The sequence below is a fragment of the Elgaria multicarinata genome, chromosome 5 (genome assembly GCF_023053635.1).
Source record: "Elgaria multicarinata webbii isolate HBS135686 ecotype San Diego chromosome 5, rElgMul1.1.pri, whole genome shotgun sequence".
Lineage (NCBI taxonomy): Eukaryota > Metazoa > Chordata > Lepidosauria > Squamata > Anguidae > Elgaria > Elgaria multicarinata.
Window position 1 is genome coordinate 34,550,305 of NC_086175.1, and position 19,080 is coordinate 34,569,384.

Below are 19,080 nucleotides of genomic sequence, written 5' to 3' on the forward strand. Positions count from 1 at the left end.
ACACCACTGGCAAAGGATGAATCGCCACTTTTCCCTCACGCCGTAACGGCTATCAACATCGCCTCCCCGCTACTTCTTTTAATACCTGGACACGCAGTTCGAGCTTCGGGGTTATTAAATAATAGTTAAGGACGTTATAGTGAGACACAAACGCCCATTTCCCGTCAGTAATTGTTTTGGATACCCGAGGCCTGGAAGTGTCGCACACCCGTTGCAGCAAAGGACCCAATTCATTGCCGACATTCCTTGTACGCTATTTCCTTGCAGAACTTTCACTCCTTGAAAGGCGGGAAACAAAAATGCCAAGTCAACCCGGAAACCGGGCGTTCTGTATGCGCGTGTAACTCTGCCAGTGCAGCTCCGTGGGCGCCTCAGCGAGTCCTACTCCCGCCTTTTCCAGAGATGATTGATGTCATCTTTTTAAATGACAGAATCGGCGGAAGAGAGAGAGAGAGCTGGAGGAAGTAAGGGGTGGGGGTGGGGGTGGGGGTGGGGGGGGACCCGCTGTTGTCTAGACGACCAGCAGAGCGCACGGGGCAAAAGTACGCCTGCGCTTTCGGATGGGGAAGGGAAAGAACAAGGTCCAACGATGCAAGTCCTCAATGTCTATTTCAGCGAAGGCAGCGGCATTAGAGCAGGAAAGCCGCCCGCTGCTGGGTGATGTTTGTCACATTGGCTCCAACCCTAAACGTAATGTTTGCTCCCCCCCTTCTATGTCTGCTTACCTGGAGGTAAATCCCTGGAGTTCAGTGGGATTATTGCCATGCGAGCATATACAGGATTACAAAGTTTCTCCCCGCGGCAATATATTAAGCGGCACATAAGTAATAATATCCCCACCTCTGCCTTGTACTTAGGAAATGGTTTGTGACTGGCCCTGCTCACCATGGCAACCATTTTGGGAGAATGCCCACAACTCTCAAAATTCCAAATTGGCACTCTTTGGATGTGATACATTTCTTTGGTGTTGAGCAATTAAATTAAACTTCACTGGGTTTAAAATTATTGCCAAGTATCTAATTAATTACTTTTTAGGATCACATTGTGATGGTAACTGCCAGTGCAGTCCTATGCATGTCTACTCAAAAGAGTCCTACTGAATTCAATGGGACTTACTCCCACAAGGATTGCAGCTTTAATCATGCTTTATGTAGAATATAAAGCAGTATCTATAGTACTATTAGCACTTTTAGGTACCACTGATTTCAGTGGGGAAGCTATGTGCTCAACTCTCCCACCAAAAGCAACAATAATTAAAAGTGCTTAACTCTGGCTGGATCTCATTACTTTAAAAATAATCTGTCTGACTTTTACTTGTTTTACCATTGATTGGCATGAAGTTTTCTCAAACCTTGTCTATTATTATATTTATTTGTATCCCGCCTTTTGCCCAATACTGGGCCTCAAGGCGGCCCACTTCCACTAAAGTGCTAAACTTGTGTTTGCACAGAACAAGTTCAGACTGCAGGAAGATGCTCCTCATAGAATTAAAAAAAAAATCCCTGCATGCAGAAACTAAATGTTAGGGAGAAGGATTCTGGCCTTACCTAGTCTCCCTGACTTGCTAGTTTTGTGTATGTGTAGCAATTTATTTTTAACGGAGAGATGTTATGCAAGCTTCATCATAGGACAACCCAGATACAGGTTTACTCTTTAACTGAATAGGCAGTTATAATAAAGTTGCTTTTTAAAAAAAGTGATGGCAGTCACTATCAAAGAGAAAGAATTTTCAGTTTGATCCTCACTGGCATCACATTAATAGCTTCACTAACTTCCCCTGTAGGTAGAATAGTAGGGGGCGGGGCAGGCAATTTGATCAGAAAATCTGCATGTGGGGAAAGATTTATGCATTCCCTCCCCCTGCTCTGATCAAATTTAGAGTTTCCCACAGCTGCATTAACACTTCAGGGTTGAAAAAAATTACTATGGTTGTCTCAAAAAAGGTGTTTTCCTCTCTCCTCATTAACACTCTATTTGAAGCATAGTACTTTTGAAACATATACTTTTTATCAATGTTCCTCCCTAGGTTCTAGTTTTACATTTATAAAATCCACCATAGGCAAATTGCAAATGACTCTTTATTACAAATTAGTCTTTTTCAAACTTTGTATTATGAAAGAAACTGGAATTTATTGAAATTGAAATTTACTAACAAGGATGACTCAGGCCTTTGCTAGACCTAAGGTTTGTCCCGGGGTCGTCCCTGCCTGCTCTCAGGATGCCGTGTGTGTCACTTACATGAACAGGTATAACCCCGGGACAATCCCGGGATAAACATTAGGTCTAGCTAAGGCGTCAGACATTATCAGCTGTAAACCATTATTTTCAAAGTCATCACTCATGCCTTTTCATTTAGCTAAACATACAGTTTAATGGACCCTGAATAATTTTGTAATATACCATTGACTTTGAACGTTTCACTGAATTGGCTACAAAAATGTAAATGTGTTCTAAAAGAATACCATTAATTTCCCTTTAAAAAGTCAATACTTCTTACAAAAATGTAAATGTTTAGAACATCACAGAAATGGAAATCTCACATTAGGTGGTAGTATCCTAACAGTCTTCTGTATAATCAACTTTTTGGTAGATAGATTTAAGAAGCAGCCTTTTCAGAAATAACAGTAGTGTTTATTCACTAACAAGGCCAGGTTTTTAGAAGACCTCTAGTACTCAGAATTTGCACTGGATTTTCAAGAGATCAATTTCAACCTTTCCAGACAGCTAAGATTCTTATAGTAGAATTCAGTGGGACTTACTCCCAGGTAAGTATGTATAAGATTGCAGCTGTAGTGAATAACAACTGATCCTAAAGTATCATGGCATGAAATTAGGTTTAACTGTACTGTGGAACAGAGGATTGAATTGTGTTAATATGAATTCATATGAAGATTTAGAGAGCAATCCTAAGGTCTCAAGACAGCATCTAGAAGACCATAGGATACATTTGATTCCTGGATCCGAGGTCAGAGACAGCACTCCAACCTCAGACCCAGGGATTCAAGATCTGTGCTGACTTTGGGCTGGGAGGGGAGGGGACTGGGGGAAGCAGGGATACAATTAAAAAAATGTCTATCTAGCTGAAATACAGAGAGGTGGAGGGAGTGCCGAGGCGAAGATCGTATCCATGCTGCTCCCACTCTGCATAGGATTCCCGGCAGCCTCTTTGCTTGGAAGTGGACAGGAATCCAGATAGAATTGTGCCCTTAAGGTTTCTTTCAAATAGAATTAGTTTAGATATGCATGTACCCCACTTTCAAAAATTGGTTTAACACATGTATACATGACAGACCAGCTGCAATCTATGGTCTCCAGCAAGACCAGAAACAGTCAAATAACTGATATCTCAAATTAAAAAAGAACTATTTCAGTAGAAAAACTTGAAAAGTTGAGAAAAAGTATTGTGATTTACAGGCTGATCATAATCCATTTTTACTGAGAGGTAGGTCCCATTTTATTCAGTGGTAGATTGCAGCATTAGTATGAATGCCTTAGTATTTATGGAATTCAGACATCTGAAGAGCAGATTTCTCATTAAAACTGTTTATTAACACTTTCCAAATCATTACACTGATTTATTTATCTGCCAATTACCATATCCAATTCCTTCATCTGACTACTGTTGTCACCTGAAATTGATTCTAAACACTGATCTGAGCAACTGTCTAGTAAAAAAAAAAGTTACTTATATTAAAAGTACAACTGAGAAATTATGACCATTTTTCCTATGAATAAAGGTTCATAGTAGATTCCTTTTGCTGGTTTGGTTTCCAATCAGGTATGGAAAGATATGTATGCACAGGCTACGGGGTCCACAGTAGGAACTAACCTTGTGTGTTTTGTTAGATTTTGTAAACTGCTATGGAAACAAGAGTTTAAAACCAGTACATAAATTTCATAAGTAAACTATAATGCATGCTTATAGCACAATACTACTCAAAATCAAAAGTATAAAACACTTGTGTTGACATTTTGAGATGTCGTGCTAAAGTATCTGTTGGTAAACACCACACAGGAAGCTGCCTCATATTGAGTCAGACGATTGGTTTATTCAGCCCAATATTGTCAACACTGATCAGCAACTGCTCTCCAGGGTTTCAGGCAGGATTCTTTCCTAGCCCTACATGGAGATGCTGGGGACTGAACTTGGGACCTTCTGCATGCAAAGCAGGTGCTCTAGTCACTGAGTATATGGTGTCAGCATGTTTTAGTATTGGGTTGGTCTAATGTCATATCATATGGGAGTCTGGTACCTTAGTCCTACACACCTTATTTTTAATTATGTCCTATTGATTTCAGTGAGAGCGTAGAACTAGCAATTATGCAATAAATGTATAATGTTTCCTCCCACCCCAAAAAGCAGCATTAGAAGTTGTGATGGGGGGATGGAGACATTTAACCATTATCCAATGCAGAATACATCAGTCCAACATCAGCACTCCTTTACCTTCATGGCTTCTGATGGCAAGGGGATATGCATGCCTTGTTAAACAGGACCGTCTATGTTCAATATGCCATGCCTGAACTAAGTTTAATCCAAGTTGTCATTCTTAGAGTAGACCCACTGAAATCAATGGGTCTACTCTAAGTATGACTAAATCTAGACCCAAACCAATGTATCTACTCAGGGTCAAGAAACCCAGAATTATAAGAAGGTTCCCAAACTTTCAAAGAAAAAGCAAACTGAAATGAACATTTAGATATTGGGGATGGAGAGGGAAATTTCCTCACCATAAAATCCTGAACATTTCAAGCATTTTTGTGTGTAAAAAACAACTGAAAGACAATTGAAAAAGTTAGAAGTCTGATGATTCATCATTTTCCAAAGTAGGATCACTACACACATTACCTAAACATACACACACACACACAAGACCAGATATGTTAAACTACAACTCCCATCACCCCAACTGTTGGCTTGGGATGATGTAAGTTGTAGTCTAACACACCTGAAGCGTGTCAGGTCAGGGAAGGCTGGTGTAGATAGTTTGGTTCCACATAATATGTGAAATGGCATATATGTCTCAGCCAAGACTTTTGCTTGATAGAGGGGTGACATACACAATCCAAGTAATTTGGGACATTAAGTCATCAAAATCTGGAAAATGTTGATCTATGTTACAAATGCTTTAAAAATAGGAGATCCAAAACATTGTAGGTTGTAAAAAAAGAAGCAAATTTCTTAATTTAAAAGAACAGAAAAGTTTAAAGCTTCACTTTATCATTTCCTGCCCTACATAAAAGATTGATTCACTAGGTTCATACAGAACAAACAGTGCAGGCCAATAAGGATAAATCTCACATTTAAACGTCAGGGGCAAAGAGTAATGAATAAGACAGTAAATTACAACAGACATCAACAATATTCAAACATGAGTTATGAAAATCTTTGCTAAAAATAGTAGCTTCAGAATCCAGGAGTCTTTACATTTAAAGTTTCATTTGAGAAAATGGTTTGTTTAGTGATGCATGTTTGGGAAAACTGTTGAACCAAATGTGTGTGTGCTTTTAAAAAAGATTATACAACCTTTGGAAACTTTCTATTTATAGTTTATACACTTTTCTCTGACTGATGAATATATACACATAATACATGCTTTTGTTAAAGAGATTTATAGCATCCTGTATTATAACAGCTGAAAGTGTGTGGTGTTCAGGGAAATTATGTATGAAGAACATGTTAGAAAGAATTGCACATCCCAATTCTCCATGTGCATGCTTTTCCATTGGCTGGATGCATGCTTCTAGCACTCAGGGCCACATTGAGTCCATGTAGATCTAGTGCTGAACAGATGCTAGGACTCTGACAGCACTAACCATCTGTTTTAGAGTGGGGCAGAGTCCATAACAGAATGGCGCTGGCCAAGCTGAGTGTACCAACCAGCTCTAAATATTTTATGGCATATATTTCTTTTAAAAAATAAAATCTAGATATTTCCATTCTTTGAAAACTGCCTTTAATATTGAAAAAAGCCAGATTCTGATGCAATAACATCTGCCTTGTGCTATATACATACCAGCACAAAAAAGGGCAGTAATTAATATTTTGTTTGACACCGGAAAATCCAATCTGGACCAAGAATAAATTGGAGGATGGTTTGAATGGATTTTCTTCTGATCTGATCTCATAGTTATTAGATAAACTGTACCTTTTGTAAGTGATCTTTATGTGACTTAATAAAGCTGGAAAATAAAGATACATGTATCTGTGGGTTATTTACACTGTGGTTATATCAGAATTTCCCCATAGTGTCATTTTGGCATTAACTATTTCTATACAAATAAGAAGTTAAACATCGCAGCCACACTCCCTTTACTGGCTATTTTAGGTTATAATGGCCCAGATCTGCCTTCAGATATTACTTCCCCACTCACCTGCAACCTTCAGGAAGTTTCATTTGAAGGATTTTAAAGCACCTTAACTGGGCCCTTGTTTCTTTATCAATCTGTTAAGTCCACCAAGTTATCTTAACTCTGCAATCATCCTCAGAAGAAACCCTGACATGCCATATGTATTTAAGTTGATGCCCCCATGAAAGCAGGTGTCAACAAAATAGCGAGCAAACAGCCACATTGACTTAAAATTTAATAATCACTGCCCAGTTGAAGTGCTATGAGTCTCTGGGCAAACATCCAGCTATGAGAGGCTTTCTAATTTGAAGTACTTTGACATCAAGTCTTTCTTTGTAATCCATTCAAGTCATTGCCTTTAAACAAATTTTGACTCTGAACCTAAACCATTTGAATTCAAAGTTCTCTCTTGATGTGGAAAGTATTTGAATCAATTCCATTCTCACCAGTTATATCAGTTGTGCGTTGACAGCAGACAGGAGAAAAAAACCTGTCAGAAAAACTAACACCCTTCTGCATGTCATTGAAGCAAACATGGTCTCTGCATAGTTGTACAGCCACATTTCATATCAGCACTGCATTAGAATTCCATCAAGTAAATGCGCGTGAAAGCAAAAAACAAACAAAAAAACTACCATAAATTTCCATTCCTGAATTGTTGCATGGTGCCATGTTTACATATTCCACTGATTCATACATGTTTAATATGGCCCACGCTTCATTTTACTGTGCCCCCTAACAGTTTAACTGCTTTGGGTATCAGAATGTAAATATTCAACAAGATTTTAAAATTGGTTCAAAAACCTTAAAGCAGAAACAAAAATCATTTAATTTTCTGAATGGAAAGTTCTTAACTTTTTTTAAAAAAAAACTTCTGATGCTGAACTCCATGAAACTTTCGCCTGTCCATTCCTGGTGTCATAATTTTTATTTTTTTGTTTTTTTAATGACAGTGTGACAATGCTTCGCCTTGGTGATTAGTAGCCATGTTACCAATAAATGCTATGCAGTATGCATTCAAAGCCTGAGAAGAAACCTCAGACATCACTCTTTTTTTGCAGTTGGTCCAGTTTCCTTTTTAAAAGACTATAGTTTTCCCTGGTCCCAGCTGCTGTGGGGTCAAGCTTCAGAGAGACTTCATAGTGTTTCTTGGCTAAGTCAAGATTTCCCCAGCGATGGTACAGCACAGCTGAAACAGCAAAGAGGAGTTTTTGTTAGCAACGTTGTTGAAGAATAGACAATCTTGCCAATTACTTAGAAAACATTAAAACATTTGGTTGGCTGTCGGCATGGTGGCAGCCGGCTCTGTTGCCAGCTGGAGGAGACCCGTTTGGGAGCCAAGCAGGCCAAGGAATGACAAGAGTGGATTGTGCTAGAGCTATAAATTGCTGTTTTTATCTGGAGAGCTCATGGCGGTTTGCAAGCACGGCACAAAAGAGCCAATTTGCCACCACTGACATGTAGCCACCTCTGGGCTGCAGTGTGCCGCCTGGTTGGTCTATCATACAATGCAATAGGCTTTACATTCTTGGAAACCCATTCTCAGAACCCCTTTCTCTTGTTGGCAATTTGTTTAGCAAGCAGGCAGATAGAAATCTAGCCAGCAGAAGAATGCCTTAAAACAGTAGTTTTAAAGACAATGAACATGAAAAGAAGTACAAGCAATGTGTCTGATTTTTTTTTTAAAGTTTGCACTAGGGGAGCTGTAAAATGTCTTACCCAAATTGCCATGGTAACTGGCTGCAGTTGGATTGGCTTTAATTGCCTTGTGGAACAAAGCTTCAGATTCCTGAATAATTCAGAAAAAGAGATCAACGGGACAAGCTATTTTTGTAGTGCATACAATGTCAAGTACAACCAAACACTACCAATTACCTCATGCTCTGTGGTCTATTAATGTGATTATGTCACCATATTTTTTCATGTGCATTCAGACTTCTACTTTTCTCTAATGGATATACATACAATATAATTCACAGCCTGATCCAGCTGTTGTCTGGTAGTCTCTGTCAATTAAAGAGTAATTACTTCAGTGCTAGTAAGAACACAAAAACACTTGTGGAGTGCATTATAAACCGGATGCTCATACAAATCAGCACTTAAAACTAACATACTTGCATTAAAGTGAAGTTAGCTTCATCCCATTGATTTTATTGAGAGTATCTTTACTGCAGATACATTAGCCTACATCACTTGTAGGTTGCAGCCAGACAGATTTTTAAGAACACGTTTGTTTTGCAGCCAAAACTTCTTACTCCTAGAAACGGGAGATTTTTTCATTGTTTTTCTAATTAACTACTGTTGTTTTGTGCCTGGGCAAAGCTTTTCACAATTTTCCATTTCCCTTTGTTTCTTAAAATAAAACCCCTTACTTGGAAGAATTGGAGGTTATTGGATATTTTCATGATTCATTTTTATTTTAATTTCTGTAAGGCTCATAAATCTCTCCTGCATGACATCATTAAACTTTTAAACACCATATTTAATCCAATTTGCTCAATTACTGCTTAAAGCAAAGCAATGATTAAATAGATAAGGAGGTCAAGAAAGAAGTCAAAGAATTTGATTCCATGTAGTTCATGTTGACATGATTAAAGGATTACTTATCACAGTTGTATATGTCTATTTGTAATATCAGGTTAAATGCTGAAATAGTATTAAATTCTAATCTTTGAGAAAAGCCATAACTTGCTTCTATATGTCAATTGTTGCATATAATACATAATAGTATTTGGGACATTCAGGCATCCTTTTTTAGATGGTTTCTGAATTATCCTAGAAAATACTCTTCATGCTTATCTCCCCCCACAAACATTTGCAAAGCTAATTAGCATATTCCCACTAAGGTATCTAGTGCTTTTGCTTAGCCTGACACTAACATTAGAAGTGTCAAGTAGACTCTGCTGAGGTGTCCTTCCAGCAGCCCAAAGCCCATTTGGACTGTACGTCACTTGTCTCTCAAGATTAAACAAGTGAAGCCAATGGTAGCATATGTCATTATAATAAGGCTTGCAAAAAGCCACTCTCTTGGTCACCTGTAGCAAGTAGAAACACGTTCTAGGCAGTGCCCTTTTTGTCCTGCAGAGCAAAATTGCTATTTTAAAAATTCAAGGCAATAACAACATCCCATGAACAACTCCTAAAGGGTCTCTGCTGTTATCTGCTGTTTAAAATAAAAAAAAAATCCCAAAATTACAATTGGGATACATAGGCTCCTGGACATGTCTGAATTAGTATTTTGGATCCCAGCTAAAAAATCGGACACCTATTTAAGAAACGCAAGTCCCAAGATGAATTTGATTTTCTATGAAGTTCAAACAGCTGGAGCTTTTTATAATGTAAAACATTACGACTATGGTTAGTTAATTATGCATCACATGAAGTACTTCCTTTTGTTAGTCTTAAAACCTGCTGATAAAGCATTTTAAAATGAATAACTTTTCCAAATAATCTGTTCTGCATTTTTTTGTTTTCCCCCTTTGGTTGTGGTTTCCCTCCAAGATGGCACTTCAATGTAGGAAAGCCATATATGAAGTGCCTTCTTATTTTGGGTTACATTTCTTTTCTAATACAAAAATTCACTATAAAATCAAAGTGGCAGCTGTGGAACCATGTAAAAAAGAAATCACTGGCTTAAGATATTTATTAAATGGCCATCTCTTACAGAAAATAATTACTTTACTTTAATAATCTGAGAGAAATTCTGCAGTTCTAGTCTCTAATTTTAGAAGAACCACAGTGAGGGAACCTTTTTAGATACTGCGGGCTCATCTACACCTAGAGCCCTTTTGAGAGGGGGGCGAGATGATCGCGAAGTTTTCTGCTTCAGTGATCGTCCCTCATGGTGCACACACCAGCGAGTTTACCCCCAAATTAGGGGGAGCCGTTCCGGGGTGATTTTTTTTTTTTACGACTCCTGACTCTTGTGCAAGAGCAGAGTTGCGATCCTGTCCAAAAATGAGTTGTTTTAAAAAAACAACACACACACACTCAGTGCTGAAAGACCCCGAGACCCATCCAGAATGTGTCAAGAATGCTCTCCCCCTCACCCGATATCCATGGGCTCGTTCCGCACAGCTGGTTGCCTGTTTGCTGAGCACTGCTATTCATGATGAGCAGGAACAGCTTCATGAGGGGAGGGCACACCAGCTGTCCATCTCGGGACTTTTGTGAGAGCGGGGGGAAAATGGGACAAAACCTGAGGGGCCATCCCTAGATTACTGCAGGATCAGCTGTGCATCATGTGGCACAATAGGGGCGACCTTGACACTATTCTGGAATAAATGGCTGGTGTGGATTAGGCCTAAGTAAAGCCTAGGTTCGAAGTAAGTATTCCCAATGTCACATGATTTTGAGAGTCCTGTGAACATCAGCTGGGGCTGAAATTAGCATGTTAATTAGTTTAGCCCCAGAAGTTGACTTGACTAGTGCCACAAAGGCTACCCCTCCTTCCTTTTCTTTACAATACCTTGGAAAAACATCATATTCCTCAGGAATCTCTGTGTGTGTATTTTTTTTAAAGAAAAATCTATTGTTACCTGTGTTCTTTGATGATGGAAGGAATCTGTAGATTTTAAAAAACCCACTTATATGCGTAGATGTTTGGGTACAGGATTGGTTACAACTATTTGGGTACAGGATTGGGTACATGGTAGGCTCGAAAGATCCAGCACTCACCAGACTGCAGATCCGAGGCTATATCTACCCTCTTCAGACAATCCTGTAAGCATGCCTTCCTCTTTTGATAGGGAAGGGAAAGAGAGACTAGAAGGCTGGTAGCAGCTTAGGAAACCCTAGGGTGGATTTTATTGTTTTACTCTGTACAGCACCATGTACATTGATGGTGCTATATAAATAAATAATAATAACATATGAGTCCCTAAAAGAGAGAGCTCCAAATCCCTCACATGAGCAGTTCTTCTCATACCCATGACAATATGTGCATATTTTGTCATGTGAGGCTACAGTGCAAATCCTCAGCCAGTAGGTCACATAGGTCACATTTCTGAGCACACGTTTAGTCCATGAATAATGAAATAAATGTGCTAAGAATTATTTTTATTTAAAAATTGTGATTAGAAATGTTTTATACCTTATATTTCTGTGATTTTCCCAGTACATTTGCCAGTGAAAACATAAGAGAATGATCATTAGGTATTAACTCCAAAGCTTCTCTTCCAACGGCTTCTGCTTGTGCCAAGTTACCTAGGAACATACGAAAAGAGAAGAAATGGTGGTGAATAGCAATTTTTAGCTATTTCCCCTAAATGAAATATAGTAACACTGAATAAAAAAATGACAAAAGTTGAACCTTGACAAATATGAAGACAGCACATTCCAATATTAAGAGTAGTCATTTAAAATTTCTGCCAGATTTAAAATGTTTCAACTTGAAAGATTAAGCTACTACACATAAATTTAAAATATACTAAAATATTTATATTTGCAACATGTCCACTGTTGTACCATGATTACAGTCTGCACACAAACCAGTTAAGAAATTGCAGAATTCCTTTCAAATAGAAAAGTAAGCATAAACTGAAAAACAAGATACCAAAACATTTCTGGTAGCATTCTGTAAGCTCCACCCATGAAAAAAAAATACAGGTTGAGTTCCAGCAGGATGAAGTATTTGCTAGCTGATTACTAAATAGTCAAGTACTTGACTTGTCCTCCATCACTGTCTCTGAATTTCTTTTTTTAAAACAGGACTTGCTGTGAGTAACTAATAACTGGAAGTTTGATTTAATGTTCAACCCCACATTTATTATCATGGCATGAAGTTGACAGAGTACATTCCGAGAATAAGTTTCTTCTTCAAAAAACAACTGCCCTGAAGTCAACAGATATAGTAACATGTGAAGACGTTATTTCTATGCCTTGATTCAGAGTTCTGAGAATATTCACTATAAACATGAACATGTGTACATGTGCACCTCAATGGAGGGGCAATTATTATGAGCAGGAAGCTCCCATGCATGTATTGGTGCTACCACAGCTGAAGCCAATTGCTGGATCACACTGCTTAAATGCAAAAGTCAATTTATTATTTTCTTAGAAATTATTCTAAAGCTTGCAAGTATTGCTTGGAACATATAGGAGCAACTGACACATGGATCTGCAACTTTAGGCACCGCCAATGAGTTTTTCCTAGTAGAGGGGACTACCAGAAGAGTTCTAAAGGCAGTTTGCTGTCTAGGGCCAGATGGAGGAACTGCTTGAGAAGAACTCCAAAGCCTTGCTGTTCATGGGGTAGAGAGCTAAATCGCCTCCACCAGGCTCCCCACAGACTGAATGATACCTGTGGGCAAGCTCATGCCCACTGATGTCATTGTTCTGTTGAGTCCCCCACTCCTCACATTATCTCTGATTGGAGATAACAGTGGGGATTCCTCCAAGCGGCAGAGTTTGGAAGCCAAGCCATGCGCCCTGGAAGAACCCAAGGAGACTCTGACCGTTGCTAGATGAGGAGTTAGCCCGGTGTGAGGCCCAGTCTCCCTCCTGTGCATCCAGATGACGCACAGGGGATCCCGGGGTCAGGCCGGGCTAAGTCCTTGCTTTAACCGGGATAAGCGGATACGCTTATGGCCCGGCTTTTCCGCAGCCCCGGGCTGAGGCCGGGGCTGCGGAAGGTCTAGCAGGGTCCGTGGCTTTTCCCGGCTGCTTGCGAGTAGCCGGGAGAAGCCACGGACTGGGCACAGCACTCCATAGGAACGCTGTGCCCATCGGGCCGGGGGAGGGGGGGGAAATCATGCCCGGGGGGGCGCGGAGGGGGCATCGGACATGACGAGCGGGCAGGGCGGGCATGGTGAGCGGGGACATGGCGAGCGGGGACATGGCGAGCGGGCAGGGGCGGGCATGGCGAGTGGGGACACGACGAGCGGGCAGGGGGAGGGCATGGCGGACGGGGACAGGGCCTGGCGGATGGGGGGGAAGAAGGACAGGGACAGGCATGGCGGACGGGGACAGGGCCTGGCGGACTGGGGGGAAGAAAGACGGGGACAGGGCCTGGCGGATGGGGGAGGAAGAAGGACGGGGACAGGGCCTGGCGGATGGGGGGAGGAATTGCAAGCGAGCGGGCGGGGGGGCATCAGACATTGTGTGGGGGGGAATCAGGGGCAGGGGGAGCGGAGAACCCTTTATTTTATTTTTTTAAAAAAAAGTCCTTACTTTTACGTTGGTGCGCTCCTGTGCACATGGCCCTTTAAGTTGGGAAAAACCGAAGCACACGACGGGGCTTTCCCTTGCCCCGTCGTGTGTTTACGTCTAGCTAGGGGCGATGGCGCGTGCTAGCTGCAGCGTGGCGTCACCCCTACTCCCGACCGGATCATCTGGTAGGTCTAGCAAGGCCCTCTGTGTTTTCTCTGTGAGCCGGAGGTTCCATGTTCCCAATGCAGAGTTAGACACACAATTTTTTGGATTGGGGCCCCTTGTAAATGGCACCCTCATTTTTGCTTCACAAAACAATGAGGGAAGCAAAAACAAGTACATAAATAATTAACTTACTTAAATACTCCAGTAAATCTTATACTGTACCTGTATTATCAAGCAAGATAATCATGTTGTTCCAAGCCAAACTATGTTGCGGTTTCAGAACAGTGGCATTTCTCCATGCGTTCAATGCATCTATGTGACGATTTAGATCAGCATACTGAAATTATTATTATTATTATTATTATTATTATTATTATTATTATTATTATTATTAATATTTATTGCATTTTTATACCGCCCAAAAGCTGAAGCTCCCTGGGCAATATCACAAAAAAGTACAGTAAAGGTACTTCTGAATAAGTTAGATCATTGTTCAAGTCCCACCCCCACTCCTGTTTCTTCATGCATATATAAAGATGTGAATAAATCAGAACAGCAAGCAGCAACATATCTTGTGGATAGGTTCCTGAAAACTATTTATAATGGCCGACAATGGGAAAGGCAATCTGCAGTGAAAAGTCACCTTCCCTCAATACTGATAATAATTGCTAAGGGATGGAGTACAGATACAGTATGTGCCCATTGTCGCCTATTAGGAAGTGGCACAAAATGTGACAAAGTATTGATGTTTTACAACACCAGTAAATATCTGAGATTTCTGAAGTTCTGAGATCTCGTTTCTAACTATGTTCATCACTTTGTGATTATAGTATTGCAGTGGCTTGCATGTATGTGGGAATGGGCTCTCACAGATACAACAACACTGGCAGAACTTTCATAGCATCTCAGATACAGTGCTTTTCAATAAAATTAGTACACACAGGCCTTTGCTAGACCTACCAGAAAGTCCATGACAGAGGAGGGGAGAGCCCGTGATGCAAGTATTACGGGATGTCGCCCTAGTCTACATGTCAGGCGCGATGAGCTCAAGAAGAGACCGTCACGTCTGTCATTTTTTTTAAAGGAACGAAGCACACGAACGCTCGTGCGCCAAGGTAAGGTGTGTTTTTTTTTAAAAAAAATTGGGTTTCCCTGCGCCCCGTGTGAGTAATCACACGGAGCCAGGGAAAGCCGCAAAAGCGGGCCACACGCTCGCGGTCTTGGGCTCAGCCCGAGTCCGCGGGAAAAAGCAGGCCCAAATGGGTAGGCTATATCCCGGGGCCAGGCAGGGTTGATCCCTTCCTGAGCTCAGGATCCCCTGTGCGTCATATGGGCGCACAGGGGTGATCCCGGGTATCAGCCCGGGATATAGGCTGGTCTAGCAAAGGCCACAGACAGCTACCAAATGGAGAGAATCAAGTGGGAAGCAGGACCAGAATCAAGTGGGAACCAGAGCTTAGTTCCAATTCCAGGACCAAACAATTTCATTTTTAAAAAATCTTAAGAATATACTATACTAATAATCTGTGAAATAAATGTGTGTGCTTCCCTGACTCCCCCCATCTCCTCGGATGTTCTGAAAATGTTTTGTCCTTACTCCACAAGTTTGTTAATTTTGTGGGTTCTTTCCTCTAGGTTTTTTTGTTTGGCTTTTGTTTTATTGATATCTTAGCACAAGGCAAAGTGTGTGCATTATGTACATGAACCTAGTCACTGGGGAGAGGATCTGTGCTTGCTAGGTAGTAGGATAACCTCCTGCCCAGCATGATCAACAGCCAGAGGGAATCAGTGGGACTTCAACAGGATTTACAGGTCTGCTAACTCACCTCTTTGTTCTGGTATTATCAAACTAATAGAGCTTCTCCATGTTTTTTCTCCACTTCACTCCCTAGTCTGTTTGGATTGTAAGCTTAAAGGCAGACTCTATATTTCATATACAGCACTTAATGAATACATGCTCTAGAATTAATAATAAATAATAATGAGACGTGGTAGAAGGCCCCACTCATGTTAAACTGAATACGTGCATTGCGTCAACACACATCTAACTGTACCTGTGTAAGGCTCTCTTTACACAAGTGTTTCCAGTGCTTAAAAGGAGAATCATATGTGTAACTGCACATGTATAGTCTCTATGTAAGCATTAAAGTAAACCCATCCACATATATTTACTCACTGCAATTATGTCATGGGCTACATTGTCCTGATGGTTTCCCCTTTCTTGTACAGGTTTTTTTTTAGGGTTTTTTTTACAGGAAGCATTTATCTGAGGAGGTGCAGAGTCTGACAGTTAGTGTTTGTGAGAGATGGTAGAATACCAGGAGAACTATAAGTGACATCATGCAATTCTCAACCTACACTCCCATTTACACCTCTTAGTGCAATCCTATACATGTCTACTCAAAAGTGCAAACCTTTCAGTTCAGTGCAGCTTTCTTGCAGGTAAGTGGGTGTAAGATGGCAACATCAAACTGCAAAAGGGCTGAAAAAACTCTAAACATGTTTGCTCAGATGCCCCACCAAGTTCAACAGAATATTTCCTAATAAGCATGTTTAAGTTTGCTACAGAAATATAATTCAAAGTCTCTTGGATCATTAGCATAAATATAATTAAATACACTTACCAAGCGCCCTAAATTATAGTAACAATCTGGGTACTTTTTTCTGTGTCTAATTGCAGTCCAATAGCTTTGTTCTGCTGCTTCATACCTTCTTAAGCTATTCTGCACTATTCCTAAATTCATCCACGCTGCTGCAAAATCAGGCCTAGGCAAAATTGTTGGATACATTTTAGCATATGGACCACACAATTTCTTTGATATTCTATCTTTATCTACTAATCAACGGATTGATAAAATTATTCCTGAATGCCTTTCAGTCCAAAAAGAGCATCAAAGGTGACTTACAATAACTTTAAAACAATTTAAAACTTTAATATAATGTCATACCGCAGCAAATTAAGAACAGGAAAAATCATCTGAGAATGGAGTAAATACATTTAAAACCAATGAAAACCCAGGTGGAATAATAGGATTTTAGCAGCCTGCCTAAAACCGAACAGAGAAGGGCAAATCTTTCTCTTTAGGGAGCTGCTATGGAGAAGGCTGCACCTGAAGTTTCCACCAATTTAGCCTCTTTTGGTGGTGGTATATCTAGAAAAGCCTCTGAAGTAGATCTTAATGTCACAGGCAGGTTCATGCAGGAGGAGATTGCCTTTCAGATATCCTGGCCCAAAACTTTATAGGTAAAAGCCAGCCCCTTAAATTGTGCCTCAAAACAAATTGGCAGCCAGTGCAGGAGGTACAAGACTGATATAATTTGCATCAACAAAGCATGCACCAGAAAGCTATCTGACCCCTGCATTTTGCACTGACTGCAGTGCCTCAACACTCTTCAAGGGGAGCCCCATGCAGTGTGTTGCAAGAGTCTAAACAGCAGGTGACTAAGGCATGGACTTCTGTGGTCAGGGAGCACAACTGGCACAGCAGGTGAAGCTGGGCAAAGGCACTCCTGGCCACAGCAGCAGCCACCTAACCTTCTAGGACAACACCAAGTCCAGAAGCACCCCAAGGCTACAGCCCTGTTCCTTCAATGTGAGTTCAACCCATTCCAGAATAGGCTGTACTCACCAATCCCAAATTAGTTTTTCTACTGACCAACAGTAACTCCATCTCAACCCACGTCTAATCCATCACTGCATCCAGTCAGCAGCTCAGGAGTTCCATAGCCTCCTTGGCATAGGGGACAACATGGAGCCTTGAGGAATGCCACAAGCCAACAGCCACAGGGCCAAGCAACAGTTCCCCAGCACCACCTTTTGGGAACACTCAGTTGGATAAGATTGTAAAACAGTACCTCAAGTCTGGCCAAATGCCCCAGAAGGACACCATGGTTGGCAGTATAAAATACGACAGAGAGGTCTAACAGGGATGTACAACCCCTGTATAGTTCCTGACAAGGGTCATCCACCAAGGCTATTTTTGTCCCAAAACAAGGCCTTAAGCCCAGATTGGGAAGGATCAAAATTATTGCCAAAGTACAGCTGTGCAACAGTAACTTGATTTTTGTGTTTAGAACGTACTGTATTTGTACTGCTAGTGACAGAAGCTCTTCAGCTTCCTGGAGTTCATTCCTTTCTTTCAAGATATTTCCCAAGTTGTTCATAGCGTGCACATATTTAGGATTCAACCTGGGATTTAAAAGAGAAAAGAGAATTACTTGCTGGAAGGAAGTACCTCTCCTCTTTTCCTTTCATCTATACAGCATAGCCACCAATTCTTCCCTTCCCTGTACCATTTTTATATCAACCAGAACCAGCCTTAGGCATTTTTAGACATCTGCAGCATGTGTTAAATCAGCAACACCATCCCGCTCTAGACTGCAGCTATCCGTTTTAAAAACAGTGAGGCAGGAAATGGCACCCCCTCCAGAATTTGCTGCCTAGAGCAACAGTTTTTATGGGGCTTCATGACTATGCTAGCTTTCATATCAATGGTGCTTGCATGTAAACAGTTTTATTAAGGACAGTGCCTTTTGCTAGGTAGCACATCTTCACTGTTAATAAATACTATTTTCAATAAGTCAACACATTTCTGGTCTTCCTTTATGTGCCCCTACATAGTTAATTAATTTGTTATGGTTGCAATTTAATAAATACATAAATATCCCATAGTCTTCTATTCTGTTCCAATAATTCTGGGTTTTCACCTCACTTTCAATACACAATTCACATTCTTGTCACTATAATCCAATTTTATACCATATTATAATCTGCTGTTTGTATCACTGTTGCATATGTCTTAACAATAAAAATATTGGATCAAAATTCATATTATATCTTCCAGTTTTTCAGCAGCTATCCAAAACTTGACTGGGACACAAGCACCTAATAGAGTAAAAACTTGTATTTCCTATGTCACTGCCAACATTTTAAAATTAATATTGCACATTTGTACCCTCTTACATTGTTCGAAGCTGCTAATATAGAACTTAATGTTCTGCAGATTAAAATTAATTATTATTGCAAAGATTCATAATAAAGTTTAAACAGTGCATTGAGATAAAATTTCAACAGTGCATTTTTCTATGGTTCTTTTCTACTGGTGAGTAAATCAGTATCCTGCATCTTCAAAGTGACCCATACCTTACAGCCTCCCTGTAATAATTGATTGCAGCAGTTTGGTTGCCTTTATCAGCCAAGTTTTTGCCAACATTATAATGAACCTGAAAGTAAAGGACAAGACTGCATTAATTTTTACAGACACCAATTTATTGCTCTTAGATACTTATAATTCACTATTTTCTCCCTCAAAGTGCAATTTTTAAAAATAGATTTATGGCTGAACAAAGCAGGACTGTTTATGTACAGCTGGCCTTGGTGACTGCCACTTTCTTTGAATAATGTGCATTTACAGT

The 19,080-nt window shown here is 40.4% G+C and overlaps 1 protein-coding gene across 2 annotated transcripts in view; it reads right to left on the reverse strand.

Moving 5' to 3' along the window:
- Positions 1-6,612: 6,612 nt before the first annotated feature.
- TMTC4 (transmembrane O-mannosyltransferase targeting cadherins 4) overlaps positions 6,613-19,080 on the reverse strand; it is a 56,551-nt gene continuing 44,083 nt past the window's right edge. For both annotated transcript variants that reach the window (XM_063126115.1, XM_063126114.1), the window contains 7 exons: positions 18,809-18,888; positions 17,747-17,854; positions 16,290-16,431; positions 13,888-14,002; positions 11,444-11,556; positions 8,071-8,140; positions 6,613-7,540 (listed from right to left, as the gene is read on the reverse strand). In XM_063126115.1, the coding sequence (XP_062982185.1) occupies positions 7,389-7,540; positions 8,071-8,140; positions 11,444-11,556; positions 13,888-14,002; positions 16,290-16,431; positions 17,747-17,854; positions 18,809-18,888 (780 nt within the window). In that variant the 3' untranslated portion in view covers positions 6,613-7,388. The remainder of the gene's footprint in view (positions 7,541-8,070; positions 8,141-11,443; positions 11,557-13,887; positions 14,003-16,289; positions 16,432-17,746; positions 17,855-18,808; positions 18,889-19,080) is intronic.